Here is a 13,819-nt window from a genome sequence, read left to right on the forward strand (position 1 = left end):
TTATGACTGTCACATTTTCTAGTAATTGTTTAAACATATAGAACATTATCAAGAATACGTTGATATGCAACAGTCAAAATGTTTATTTCTTAAAAAAATTCTTTCAATTTATGGTTCTTTAGGAAATAGGTTATACGAGGGCGGCACTGAAAATTTCGGGAATTAAGGAAGTGACACAACATTACTATTTAAAAATGTATTTATTGCTTTTCGAAGTATTCTCCGCGAAATTTGACACATTTTTCAATACGATGGAACCAATCATTGAAGCAACCATTCCATTCGGATGTTGGGGTCTCCAAATTGGCCGTTTTGTAGGCGTCCACAGCTTCTTCAGGTGATGAAAATCTCTGACCACGCAATTTATTCTTTATTTTAGGGAAAGTATCAAAAAATGGAAAATGGGAAATCATTAGGGCTTAGGTCGGGGCTGTACGGCGGATGGTCTAATAATTCTGTTTTCTTGCTCTAAAAACTCTTTTGTTCTGTGCGCGGTGTGAGAACTCGCATTGTCGTGATGGAGGATGATGCTGCGGTTGCAGTTCTCTTTACGGAGTTCAGAAACGACCTGTGGCAAACAAATCCTAGCATACCATTCTGCATTAACCGTTCTTTGTCCCTCAAGAGGATTAGTCGCAACATGGCCGGTTTTGGAGACAAAGGTGGCCACCATTTTTTTGCAACAATCCGTGAACGAACAATTTTTATTGGCTTTAACTCATTTTCGAACACCCAAACTCGTGACTGGTTTTTTGTTTCGGGTTCGTACGCGTATATCTAGGATTCGTCACCTGATACGATGTTGTATACAGCATTTGAGGATCCTGCGTGTAATCTTTTTAGGGTTCTGACGCACCAAGTAACGCGAGCCGCTTTTTGCTCTTGACAGAGCAAATGCGGTATCCATCGGGAAAACAACTTTTTTACACCTAATTGTTCATGCAAGTATATTTGTATTTGACTCATGCCAATGTCTAAAGTTGCCTGAATTTCGCGGTATGTCACATGTCGATCTTCCTCAATCAGCTTACGCACAGCATCAACGTTTTCTTTGGTGACTGCAGTTTTTGGACGTCCTTGAAAGGGGATCATCACTGAGCTTGACATGTCCACGTTGAAATTCAGCAAACCAGCTATAAATTGTGGTTTTGGATGGGGCTTCATAACAACGACACACTGTTTTTGTGTTAAACCCCTTCGAAAGTCATAATAAATCATCGCTCTAAAATTTTCTCGAGTCACACATAACATTTCCTCAACGACTAAACAAGTTGAAAAGACCTTGTGACTAGACCGAGAATCTTTTTTTAAATAAATAAATGGTATTCGATTTTTAAAACGAATTAGTTAATTAAAAAGATTTCTAATATGACAGGAACAGTGGAAATATTCCATTCCCGATACTTTTAGTGCAGCCCTCGTAAATAGCGCGAATAGCCCTCTTCTGCGGCACAAAGATGGTATTAATATTGGTTGTACTGCCCCATAACAATATACCATAGGACATAATACTATGAAAATAGTTAAACTAGTCGCGCTGTATCTGTCAGTTAACTGGCTAATTTTTTAACCGCATATGCTGCAGAACTTAACCTATTCGCCAATCTTTCAAAATGGGGCCCCATTCCAATATAGAAGATTCCACCGGTTTATCCGGTATTCATATTTTTGACATTTGGCGCGGTTTTAATATATTTAATTTTATTACTATTTATTGGCACGACAAACCTGTACACGGTTTCAGATAGAGCATTGTTTACTTCGTCATATAAAACGTGATTTCTTTTTACTTTGAATATTAGTGAAGTGTCATCCGCCAACAATGCTACCATGTGTTTTTTTTCTCTTTTGGACATACGATAAAAACTGAACCGACCGTATTTAAAAATATTTATCTTCTCTTATAGTTTTAACATTATATCAAAATTTGGTGTCGAAGAAAAATACCCATATTATATTTTGATTTCTTCCTTTATCGTTGTGTGTCGACACAATTTTATTCGGTAATCCTCATTAAGACCAAAGTAATGAAATATTGGTTGTGATTCAAAATATAATTTACACTCATGGTTTCTATTCAATTAAATGCTCTTTAACTTAAGAAGCCTTTTAAAAATGGGGCTTCTCAATTTTTTTATTAATCTTACTTGATATTACATTACTATTTTTACTTTATTTTTTTTATTATTTATTTTTTTTTATTACCTTTACTTATATTGTTGTATAATTATTTTTTGGCATTTTTGCTCCTTATAGCAACATATAACAATAGGATTGTAGTAAGGAATATGTACTATATTATATTGTCGTATTTCTAGTTACTGCCATATTTAACATTCTATGGCATTAAAAGTGTTATTTTTCCAAGTAAACTACAATTAATTTAAACTGTCTTTCATTAGCATATAATAATTGCAATGGAATTGAATACTTTTAAATAATCGTTGCGAGGCCAATGTTCATTTTCCTTCAAACATTTCCCATTTACATTTCCCACTACCAGATTATTCTTCTTTGAAAATGAAACGTATATTATAATTATTTAATGATGACAGAGTACTTAACTTTTGAAAATCATTTCAATTAAAATTTAACGTGAAACTTTTATTACGTTTTTATGATTTATTATAATTAACTCTTTTAAGTTTGAGGGTCGATAGAGCTTCTAATTTTCTTCTGTTCTTAAACTATAATTTTTATCATACTTGCCAATTCAATTTACAAAATTCATAACACTGTCTTGTTGTCCATATCTTTGCCTCCACCTCGTTTTACTCCTCTTCACTTATTCGGTATACTCCTCATTTTCTTCCCCAGTTTCTAAACGAAGTCTCTAAGCGACGCTATTATTTGAGAATGATTTTAGAATCTAATTTATTAGTCGCTTATTCAGTCCATATTATATTTTCGTTTTTTATTTATTCATTTTACATCAGCAATTAATTGGCCCATCTTACATTTTCATAAGAATTTCCAATTAAGCAGAATAATGCTTGTGATGGGAGGGTCCTCTCGTTCCTTACCAAAAACCAATTTGATATGCCTCAATGAAAATACATCTATAAAATTTCAGAGTTATGTACAAACGCATACGCAATAAGCACTACGTGAATAAATTTAATTGCAAACCTTGGACCAATAGTAAGCAATGATCCGAAATTTATTGATATTTAGAACGAGCTATGAACTATTTACATTATGAATACCAAGTAAACTTAGTTGGAAAAGATGTACACAGTTTGTTTACCTCAAATATATCTATTCCTGTGTATAAATTCATGGATAAGGTGGAAGATATTGTATTTTACTTAATTATTTAAAGCGTGTTCCTTAATAAGAGGAAAGCACTTCAGTTGTTTCTTCATCATTGTTTAGTTTAAAAAATAAAGTATTACGGTATAGGTACTTATGAATATAAGTGGGGATACAGTCAAACATCTGAATCTAAATTTTATTTAAATATTGGTTAATATTGTGCATTTCTATAAAAGTTGTGTAAAAAATTAATTGTAATATGAAAATTGTATTATTAGTTTATTAATTTGTATTATAAGTATCAAAGTGCCAAAGGGCCAGATTAAAATAAGGTAAATTATCAATCACAAATGTACCATACAATGAACGACTAGAGATTTTCGCGGTGTTTTTTTTTTGTGCTCACTCATCGTAGCGCCCTGGCCTCGACGGAAATATCATTTATTACGCGATATTAATATAATTTGTATATTTCTCTTGCGTGTTCCGTATTTAACATTACAGCTTCCCGCCGGTTTGTTTGCGATTTGGCTTCCTTCGACCTTTGATTGCTCTGCTATTTATACATCGACTCCGCACTCCGCGACTGTTTCTTCGTATTCATTAGAAAGTGCTTCACATTTCATTGCTTCCCGTTCAAATGTGACCTGCTCTTTATTTTTAGCTGGGTTTTGTCAAAAGTATATTTGTTTTCCCATTTGCATACCCATATTATATTTTTATTTCGAATGTCTTCATTAAAATTCATAGTAACATTCAAAGTAGAATTTGATTAGAATACCTATCTGTTTTATTGACTCTAAACAATACATATCAAGGCTAATAGTCCAAGGAGATAAAAAATCAATGACACATTATTTTTATATATGACTACAAAGTTTGTTTGAACAAATAAAATTGGTTAATGTGCCTGATCGTTGCAAACACAATCACAACTGAAAGGCTGAACACTATTGATCTAATAAGCGGATTTTCGACTGTAATAAAATTTAAGTAAGTTTAATAATGTTATTTTTATTTAGTAACATGAATTATATCGCTCGACAGTGACCTGGAACCCGGAGCGGCGACAGCGCCTTCTGGAAGCTCGAGCAGCTCGAGCTTGTCTTCCAGAAGTAACGAGAGCAACACAGTTGCAGCGGAACAACAAGGTAGATATTGTAAAATGATTTCGTCAATTTAAAGTTACAGTCAGCTTAGTGATTTTTGAGGTACATAGCTTTCTTATATGTGTGCCTCGCCTCTTATTTATGCTTGTTCATAAGAAAACATAGAACAGCTATCTCTTAAATCGTCATAAGTACAGTATGTAGCGTTTAGATATGGAATTAGCCTGAAGTTGCAGAGATATCCTTTAGGGTCAACCGTTTATCTAATATTCTTTAATGTAATATTCTTAATGTCATCAAAACCAGCCAGACATAACGAAATTTTACTACAAATCTATTCATACTATACGCGAAAATACTCTAGTATTTTCTGTTCCCTGATTGTAGTCATTCAGTAATGCGTGGTAGTAATAGTAATAGTAGTATAAATCAGTAATATTATAGAGCCTTCGTTCTCGACTCGTATACATAGTATATTTAGTATGTTATGACTTTTGATTCAGAATGGTCGGAGGAGGAAGAGCCGCTGGCAGCCCAGTGGTCGGACAGTCTGCCGCCGCACGTCAGAGACAGCATCGGGCTTTGTGCCAGGCTAAGGAAGCGTCAAGAAGTCATTCATGGTTAGTATTTTGTTTATGGAAGAGAAGGACAAACGAGCGTAAGGGTCACTTGATGTTAAGTGATCACCGCCGCCCACATCCTCCTGCAACACCAGAGGAATCACAAGAGCGTTGCCGGCCTTTAAGAAAGGTGTTCGCGCTTTGAAAGTACATATGTCGCATCGCAACACCTCACAAGGAAGCTCATTCCACAGCTTTGTAATACGTATAGTAGAGTTTTGTAATAACATAACCAATAATTATAGTTAATTAACAAGTGTAATAGTTTGAATAGCTTAAATAAATAATTACAAATATCGTAAAGATTACTATGTATCTATATCTGAGTGCACCCCAATTAAAATGTGTTGGTGAAAAAATGATTTCTACATCGCCATTCTATCCATGTGCACTGTATAAATTAGAACCAGGAACTCCATAAAATATTTTATTGAAGTGGCAGTGATTGAAAGGAAAAAATAAGCGGGCTGTGTGTTTTTTACGTGAATACGTGTGAATACGTGAATTGTCCTTCTACCCAACACTAAACTCATTAAACATATTCCAAAATCACATGTCCTTTGCTATTTTTTATTTTTATAATTAATTTATGTTGTTTTTTTTTTTATTTTCATTTAATATCGTTTGTCTATTTCGATTTTCATAATTACCTGCTCTAATTTTCATTCCAGAGTTAATAGTGTCCGAGGGCTCTCATGTCCGCTGGCTCAAAGTTCTGGGAGGTGACTTCCTCAAGCCTCTAGAGAGGCAGCCAGCTCTTCTTCCGGTGGAGGAGCTACGAGCTCTGTTCCCGAACCTGCCGAGTGTAAAGGAGAGGCACGTCCGGCTCTACACGGAACTGAAGAGTGTGAGGAACGAAGCGCCGAACCACATCGTGCAGATAAGACCTGTGGCTGACGCCTTACTGAACACGGTGAGAGAGTACCAGTACCGAAGATAACACTTATCACATTTAACCCCGCATTTCAACCAATTACTTATTTATGAAGATATTAAAAGAATGCTTAAAATAATTAAATGATACTCATTTTTTATCAACTGCTTCATTATTCATACGTTAAGAGATTACGGATTACCAAAAGAAGAAGACCTTTGAATATGTTATTACTAAATGACCTTAAAAGCTTTTTTTGCAGAATTATTTCATATTAAACATAATTTTTATATTTTCAGTTAGGTGATGCGGGATACGCATCATGCCTGTCTCGGTTCTGCCGCGGACAGCGCATGGCGCTAGAAGCGCTCCGGGAGCGACGCAAGAAGAACAAGGAGCTGCACACATTCCTGGCCGGGCGGGAGCAGCTGCCCCGGTGTGGCCGGCTGCAGCTCAGGGATCTGTTGGCGTGCGTCTGGCAGCGGTAAGGCCGAAGTTGCGGGATCATAGTGCTCCCCCAGGTCGAACGATGGCTGGTCCATGCGTCAACCCTTGAACAGGTGCTGCTTGTGGTGCCAGGTCGACCTGTTACAGTTTATAAATCATTGTATTTGTTAGACGCGATTACTTATTATGACAGTAATCACGATCATTATGTTCACTAAGTATCCTTACACAAACAATGAATTCCAGGTTAAAGGTTGATGCATCCAATATACAATAATTTATATGTTTACAGTTTCTTCTTTATTGCCTTTTTTGGAATATTTGATATTTAAAAGGCTTAACTAACTAGATTCATATAATATTAGATGCAACACCTTATAAACTAATTGGTGTTGTATATTACAGTCATTGTAAAATACTTTATTGATTACAAAGAGTGGCCGTTGAGTTTCTTGTATGTTCTTTTCACGAGCTCTACTTTTTCCAAACATATGGTAGATTTAATAATTTAAAAGAAATATTTAGAGTGTTGATTCAAAAGCACTTAGTTTAAATCTATTTGAATTATGTTTATTTGACGTTGACTGTGAAATCCGGTTCTAGAGTAATTGCAGTTTCTGGCTAGTCGAAAGGAGACGCCCGTTTGCGTCTAAATACAGGGCGTAGTAATTAAGGACATTTTACTGTGCATTTTGCCTTTTTTGCTAAAGCTTTCATGCACAATTGTTCCCACAGACATCCCGACACTTTTCAAATCTGTTTATGTTTGCTCTACAGGATCTCTTAAGATTTGACCATTATGAAGGATTTATGAGGTTCGTGTCCTTAGGTTCAAGTCCCGCCTGGCTTACCATTGATTGCTTTAACTCGAGGGTGATCTAAATGACTTTATTGGACAGGTTGACGAAATACCAACTCCTGTTAGAGAGTATACTGAAGACGGTGAACGAAGACGGCGATGCGTCGGAGCGTGAGAGCGAAGAAGACATGGCGCAGTTGAGACGAGCCATCAACACCGCTAAAGAAGTTCTGCACAGCGTAGACACGGCTATCAGAACCGCTGAGAATGAGCATCGGTATGTTAATGAAGGCTGTATTTATTATTTCATACTTTACTTGCTCCTCCTACTTTTCGCTTCTTTAATTCAATTGTGTAATAATTAAAAACAATTTAAATATTACACAATTACTTAATTTATGTTACTTGTTAAAATGATATTCGTTCGCTCTTCTAAAGTTCTTCTTAGATACAGATCTAAAGTTTCCGCATGACGTATTAATGTAGATAGCTTACGATATAGTCACGTATATTTATATTGTAATTATAATAAATACAAACCATATTTAAAATAAATGAAATACATAGGCAAAACAAGCCAAGTATTTTAAATATAATTACATATATATATGAGAAGACATAGTTAATGTTGGGGAAATTTTGCAAGTTGAAGGCAAACAGTAAATAATTGGTTCTTTATAATATTGTCATGTCTAATAATATTATTTTTCTCATTTCAGTTCTACCATTCTATATCGGTTTGGAAGGACCAAAATTTTAAAAGTGGTTGCGGCAAAGCGCTTGCTAAACACTTTTTTATTGATGTTGTTTAATTAAACGTTTTATTTCAAAGACAATTGGTTACATATATACTGGCGCGGTCTTCTCGGCAACCAATAATTTGTTATAATAACAGATAAAACTACAGCTTTACTGTGGATAGATTTGCGAAGTAATATTTTAAACATTTTAGGTTTGAAATGTCGAGCTGGTTGATATTTAAATTGATTGAAACTCATACATTCCTGTTAAAAACAAGTATGTTTATGTTGTTCAGTCTGCGGACGATCCAGAGCAAGCTGGAGGTGCGACTGCCCAGCACGGCGGGCGCTGAGTGGGATGAGCTCCGGCGGCTGGAGCTGAGCGCGCGGGAGCTGCGCACCGAGGGTGAGCTGCTCGTGCGCACCGACAACAAGAAGATGGCCGTGCTAGTGAGTACACTGAGGAAAACAGGCAGTCTCAACACGTGTCGAATTGTTTAAAGACAAATATTAGCAGATTTAACACTAAAAACTAAAAAACAGTTAGACATTTAAAACGTCTTTTAAGAATTGTTTTCAATTTTGTAATAGATTTGTTTTGAACATTTTCTGAAGTCTTGTTGTAAAAGCATATACTTCGCCCCATAGAAGACTTACAAATTTAACTTAGCCAATTAGTAGGCATAAGAAATTTATGTTGGTGGTGTTAAAATTATAATTATTACAGATTCTAGTAAATTTACATTACTCGGCACACATATTTCCGCAAAATTATACAACTCCGCCCACTTATGCAATACCACACACTTGGAACTGCACACTTAAATAACTTGTATACTAATGTTGCGATCGTTTCTATACATTACTATAGTGACGTTACATAAACATGTCAATTGATATTATAAAAGGATTAAATATTATAACACTAGAAATAAGGGATTTCTTGTAATAGTACACACACACACACACACACACAATAGCTTTAATGGTAAAATATAATTTTATAATAAAGTCCCCAAGTGTTCAGACATTAGGTATCTATAAATAAATCTAAATGTTTTATTGAAAAGTGTCTCTGCAGTCAATCATACTACTCCACAGCTGAATATCTAATTGATCAGACAGCCTGGGACTAGATAATGATTATTTTATTGCAATTACTTTTGTAATATTTGCATATTTTTGCTTTTTTAAAAGAGCACAAAAAATAATGCTGACTGAGTTTCTTGCGCCGTTTCTTCTTTCCCAGAGCGCCATTTATTTCCAGGACGGTGGTAGTGTTTGAAGTGAAATCAAAAAGAATTCTAAAGGAATCAATTTTGAGAAAATAAATGCCTTTTAATAACACAAAGTGTATAGATGATTCATAATATTGTGGAGGAGCCTATTTTGAAGAACCAGTAAAACGTGACAAGAACCTTCCTTGCCAAACCAACAATATTAATATGTTATTTCCATTCAGGCGCTCATGTTTGAAGACAGCCTGGTTCTACTTCAGCGAGAGAATGATAAGTTTCTTTTGAAGCCGATTACTCAGCCTTCGCAAAATGTACTCTTATCGCCGCTGATCAAATGGTGAGCTGAAAATATAATTAGAACCTTACTACTCATATTGCCTATTGAATTTATCATTATTTTTTCTTTTTCTTGTAAACTTTGTTGTTAAGCTGTGAGCGAACTACAACTTGTCATAAACAGTGGTCTGTAAACGATCAAACTATAGCTTGTAAAGTAAGTGTATATTGACCCCATATTAACATGGACAGTTTTGCTCGCAGGGATACGGTTCTGTTCCGGCCGAACGCTGCCGTCCGCAACACATTCTTTCTCATGAACATTAACGGAATTCAGATGCACGAGCTGTCCGCCAACACGCCCGCAGAATACGCAACGTAAGTATTATTGAAGTGACACTTCTTTATCCACGTATGAGAGAAATTTTATAGCAATGTCGTCACGATTTTCGGTTACGCGCCATGTTGTTTTTTTTATCAAACTTTAGTATAGTGACGTAAAGACGTATATAAGTTTGAAAATGATAAACTAAAAAGACTTTTTTGTATGCAAGGCTCTAATAATAAAATTGCTTTAAGTTAAGACGAACTTTTGTTCTTGAGCCTTATTTGCCAAATTTCTGTGAAGATATAAATAGTAGAAAAATGATATCTCATAAAGAAGTTTCACTTCTTACCTATGTACTCTGGTACACACATATTTTTTTATATGTTATTATTAATAATCCAAGCCCGGGCAAGTCGTACTAATATTATAAATGGGAAAGCTTGTTAGAATGTATATTTGTTACTTTTTCACATAAAAACTACGGAATGGATTTTAATGAAACTTTACAATAATATAGATTGTACATCAGAATAAAACATAGGCTATAATTAATAAAGCTATCGTGTGAATTATCCTATATAATACGATAAGTGTCAGTAAATAAGAAAAGAATCGACAATTTGTCCTGTACTATTTTTTAATGTCTTTTATTAATAACCGTACTCTATTTACTATTTAGATCTTTGTGCATGGAACATCATTCCTTATTGTATTCGGAGAAGGGCGTTGTTAGCTAAGAAGCAGTTTATACTTTTGCAGCTATCATCGTTTTTACTTGTTTGTATTATCTTTGTTAAACTGTTCCAAATAAAAGTTTTATTATTTTTATTATTATTATTAATCTTTGAGGTACTCAAGCGTGCGGCACGAAAATTGTAGGAGTAAAAATTTGATTGTACAAATATTACACTGTTTGTTTATCACACTAATTTTATGAAGGCAAAGGTTTGTGAATGTGTGTGTGTTTGTTTCGTCTTCACGGGCATATAGCTTGACCAATTTTGATAAAATTTAGTATGCAGGAAGCTGACACCCTGGATTAACACAAAGGTTTATATATAAAAATAAACAAGAAATGGTTTTCCTGGTGAACGCTGCGAAAACAGGTATAGAAGGCAATAAAATTTTTTAATTCATTTTGAATTTTATGTAGTCATAGTATTGTAAATATAGTTATAAGATTTGTGTTGTTTGAATAAAAATGTCATAAGGAATTATATAACTTTAAAATATCCACAAAAAAATCCCGAGACTATATCTACATACCTATTTCGGATTAGCCACAGAAACTGCTTTTATATTTTAAAAATTTATAACATTCTAGGTGCTTTTAATGACAATATATCACTAATTATTAAATTGAATTATTTCATCATAAAGAACACTTAATGTACATAAAATTTGTTCCTTAAATCAGTTAAATCTGACCATAAGCTTAAGATAAATCATAGGTAATATACCATAGTTGCATGAAACGGGCCGCTGATTAGTCGACGTACGCGTTATAAGTAATAAATCCAAGTGTTTTTCAATACAGTAAAAAATACTGTAAATTCGAGTACTTAAATTCGACTTCTCCTAATTCGAATTCTCAAACTCATCGAATTATACGAGTTCTACTGTAGATGGTGCGTTAGAATTCTCCGCTGATAACTCTTGACTTATTTTTTGAAGTGAAACTTCTTTACAATCGTTGTGATTTCAAACCGGATGCAACGGAAAAAACAACAGGTAAGAGACACAAATACAAAAATGTGTAGGATGAAGCCAGCAAAAAATGAGACAGAAATATGCATACTAATGAAGTGAAAACTTCTTTATCATCGTTGTGATTTGAATGTCGATGAAACGAAAAAGCGACAGTAAAAAGAGCAGTCACATCAATTCATAATATTTAACATGGGAGATAATGAGATAGGAAGCATAATACAATGTTTTGGTACCAGACGATCATAGTTAAAGAAGAGATTGTCTTAAGTATGGCGCGAGTATAATTTAATATATTCTGACTCCAAGCGCACGACGCATTACTACATAGACAACAGGAGAACATATTATTATATATATTAGTGGTGGTAGGAATGTCTTTCATAGCGGTTGAAATCATGTGTCATCGTAGCAACACGTACCAGGAATTCATATGCAGTTTAGAGGTTCATGCACCATGCAGGTTTCACTTCTGACATGTGTACTTTGTACGCACGCAATGTTTTTTTTAAGTTACTTTTTTCTACGTAAAACTGATCGTCAACAAGTAATTTCTAGATTTGTTATTATTATTTTTGGGTTTAATCCTTTCGTTTCTTTGTTGTAGGTAGTTTAATTAATTTTGTTGTAAGTTCTTTAGTCCATAGCTAGTTAGATAGCTAGATAAGTTTAATAATAAATTAGTGTAATTATGACTCGCAAACAAATATCCAATGTTTCACAGAGCTCTCAAAGAGCTAGCTGTTACAATTACTAGATAGCAAGAATGTTTATGCTGAACAGCGTAGAAGTGAGCAAGCAGCACGTCAGGCAGATGTCAGAGCTGGAGAAAGTTGCGCAAGTTGATGCTCGACGTCACGAAAAGGATATCCGCAAAGCAACTGCATCAGAGGCTGATCCTGGAGAAGCTTCTCGACGGCACGAGCATGTCCACCTAATGGCTAAACAGTGTGCTTCTGAGACAGCAGATGATGCAAATGGTTGCTCGCAGTTGCTCAGCGTCAAGCAGAGCGCCGGCAAATGACAAACATTAAAATAAAATACAGACATAAAAATCCCAAAAAATATTACTGAATCGCTAATAACTTGGGCATACGATGTAACAAAGACACATTGTTCCTTCATTTGTTTAGTAGCGGAGCCTTCAATCAATCAGTCAAGATGAATAAGGTACATACAAATGGAAAATACATAATAAAAAATATGTTAGTATAATAAAAAAGCTAGTATTACATAATATATTAAATATTATGTATTCACTCATATTATAAAGAGGAAATCATTCACTTGTGTGTTTATACGAACTAAGAAATTATCATGATGCCACTGTTTCAGATGGGTTCGTCTGATACAAGAGTCACCGCTGGCTCGGCTCGCCGAAGCTAAGTCCATGATCACATCCCATCATCATTCAAGATCCGCTGACGACTCAGGTATGTATTTTTATCGATCGTAACGATCATACCTCACTAAAACGATCCATCACCTTACCCTCACCGCCTCGTCGATCCAGTCGTTGTATCGCTTGTAATTGTTGTGTGATCAACGATTGTACATCACTCGGTCCACTGTTGAACATCGCGTGGTCCACGTGGAGTTGTGTGTATACCCTTAATACATTTATAAGATACCTGGATGCAATAAGCCTCATAATAATTAAGAAATACTTAAACTTAAACCACAAATATTACTTCATAAAACATAAAAAGTTTAACGCGCGTTAAATCCTTGGGGCATAGCTGTTGTTTAATATAACATAGATTTAAAAAAATATATAATTTCAGGGATAAATGTATCCCGCAATCCATCAGATGCATCGACGAAATCTGCGTCAAGCGCTCCGCCTGACGACACGTGCGACAGTGACAGAGATATCCCCGAAGCGATACGAGAGAAAGAGAGCACAGACACCGACCTGGATAGAGCTTCGACGGATCGAGAGGACAGGGAAAAGGCGTCGGTGGATAAAGAAGAGACAAAGGATAACAAGGTTTCAAGTAACGAACCCGCGGAGACTGAGAATAGGTGAGTTAGTATTATATTTATGATGTATAAACGATAAGATTATCGTAAACAATTTATATAACTGTCTTCTTATATATGTATGAATGGGTTCGCCTCTATAAGGCGTGTACGGTCTAACTCTATAGGTTATTAGGTGTGAATAAATTTTTGCAATAACCCCTATACAGGTGTAGGCGTCCTCCTAAGATTGTTTTTGTCAAGTCTTTCTCGATTGATTTAGCTGGAACCAATTACTTCCAGCCGTCTATTAATAAAATTCCATCTATTATAGATCTAGATTCCATCTATTATACATCTAGATAGTATTTCTAGTTTCTATTTCTAATCTTTATAATTTATTTTAATTGTATTATGTTTGTACTATGGATTAAGGGTCTGAAATAAAGAATTATTATTACATT

The 13,819-nt window shown here is 34.8% G+C and overlaps 1 protein-coding gene across 4 annotated transcripts in view; it reads left to right on the forward strand.

Moving 5' to 3' along the window:
* LOC126972143 (rho guanine nucleotide exchange factor 12) overlaps positions 1–13,819 on the forward strand; it is a 284,774-nt gene that overhangs the window by 243,226 nt on the left and 27,729 nt on the right. For all 4 annotated transcript variants that reach the window (XM_050818729.1, XM_050818747.1, XM_050818757.1 and 1 more), the window contains 10 exons: positions 4,303–4,406; positions 4,868–4,984; positions 5,656–5,897; positions 6,158–6,342; positions 7,205–7,381; positions 8,141–8,294; positions 9,307–9,419; positions 9,623–9,736; positions 12,729–12,826; positions 13,178–13,418. In XM_050818729.1, the coding sequence (XP_050674686.1) occupies positions 4,303–4,406; positions 4,868–4,984; positions 5,656–5,897; positions 6,158–6,342; positions 7,205–7,381; positions 8,141–8,294; positions 9,307–9,419; positions 9,623–9,736; positions 12,729–12,826; positions 13,178–13,418 (1,545 nt within the window). The remainder of the gene's footprint in view (positions 1–4,302; positions 4,407–4,867; positions 4,985–5,655; positions 5,898–6,157; positions 6,343–7,204; positions 7,382–8,140; positions 8,295–9,306; positions 9,420–9,622; positions 9,737–12,728; positions 12,827–13,177; positions 13,419–13,819) is intronic.

The sequence above is a fragment of the Leptidea sinapis genome, chromosome 2 (genome assembly GCF_905404315.1).
Source record: "Leptidea sinapis chromosome 2, ilLepSina1.1, whole genome shotgun sequence".
NCBI lineage: Eukaryota > Metazoa > Arthropoda > Insecta > Lepidoptera > Pieridae > Leptidea > Leptidea sinapis.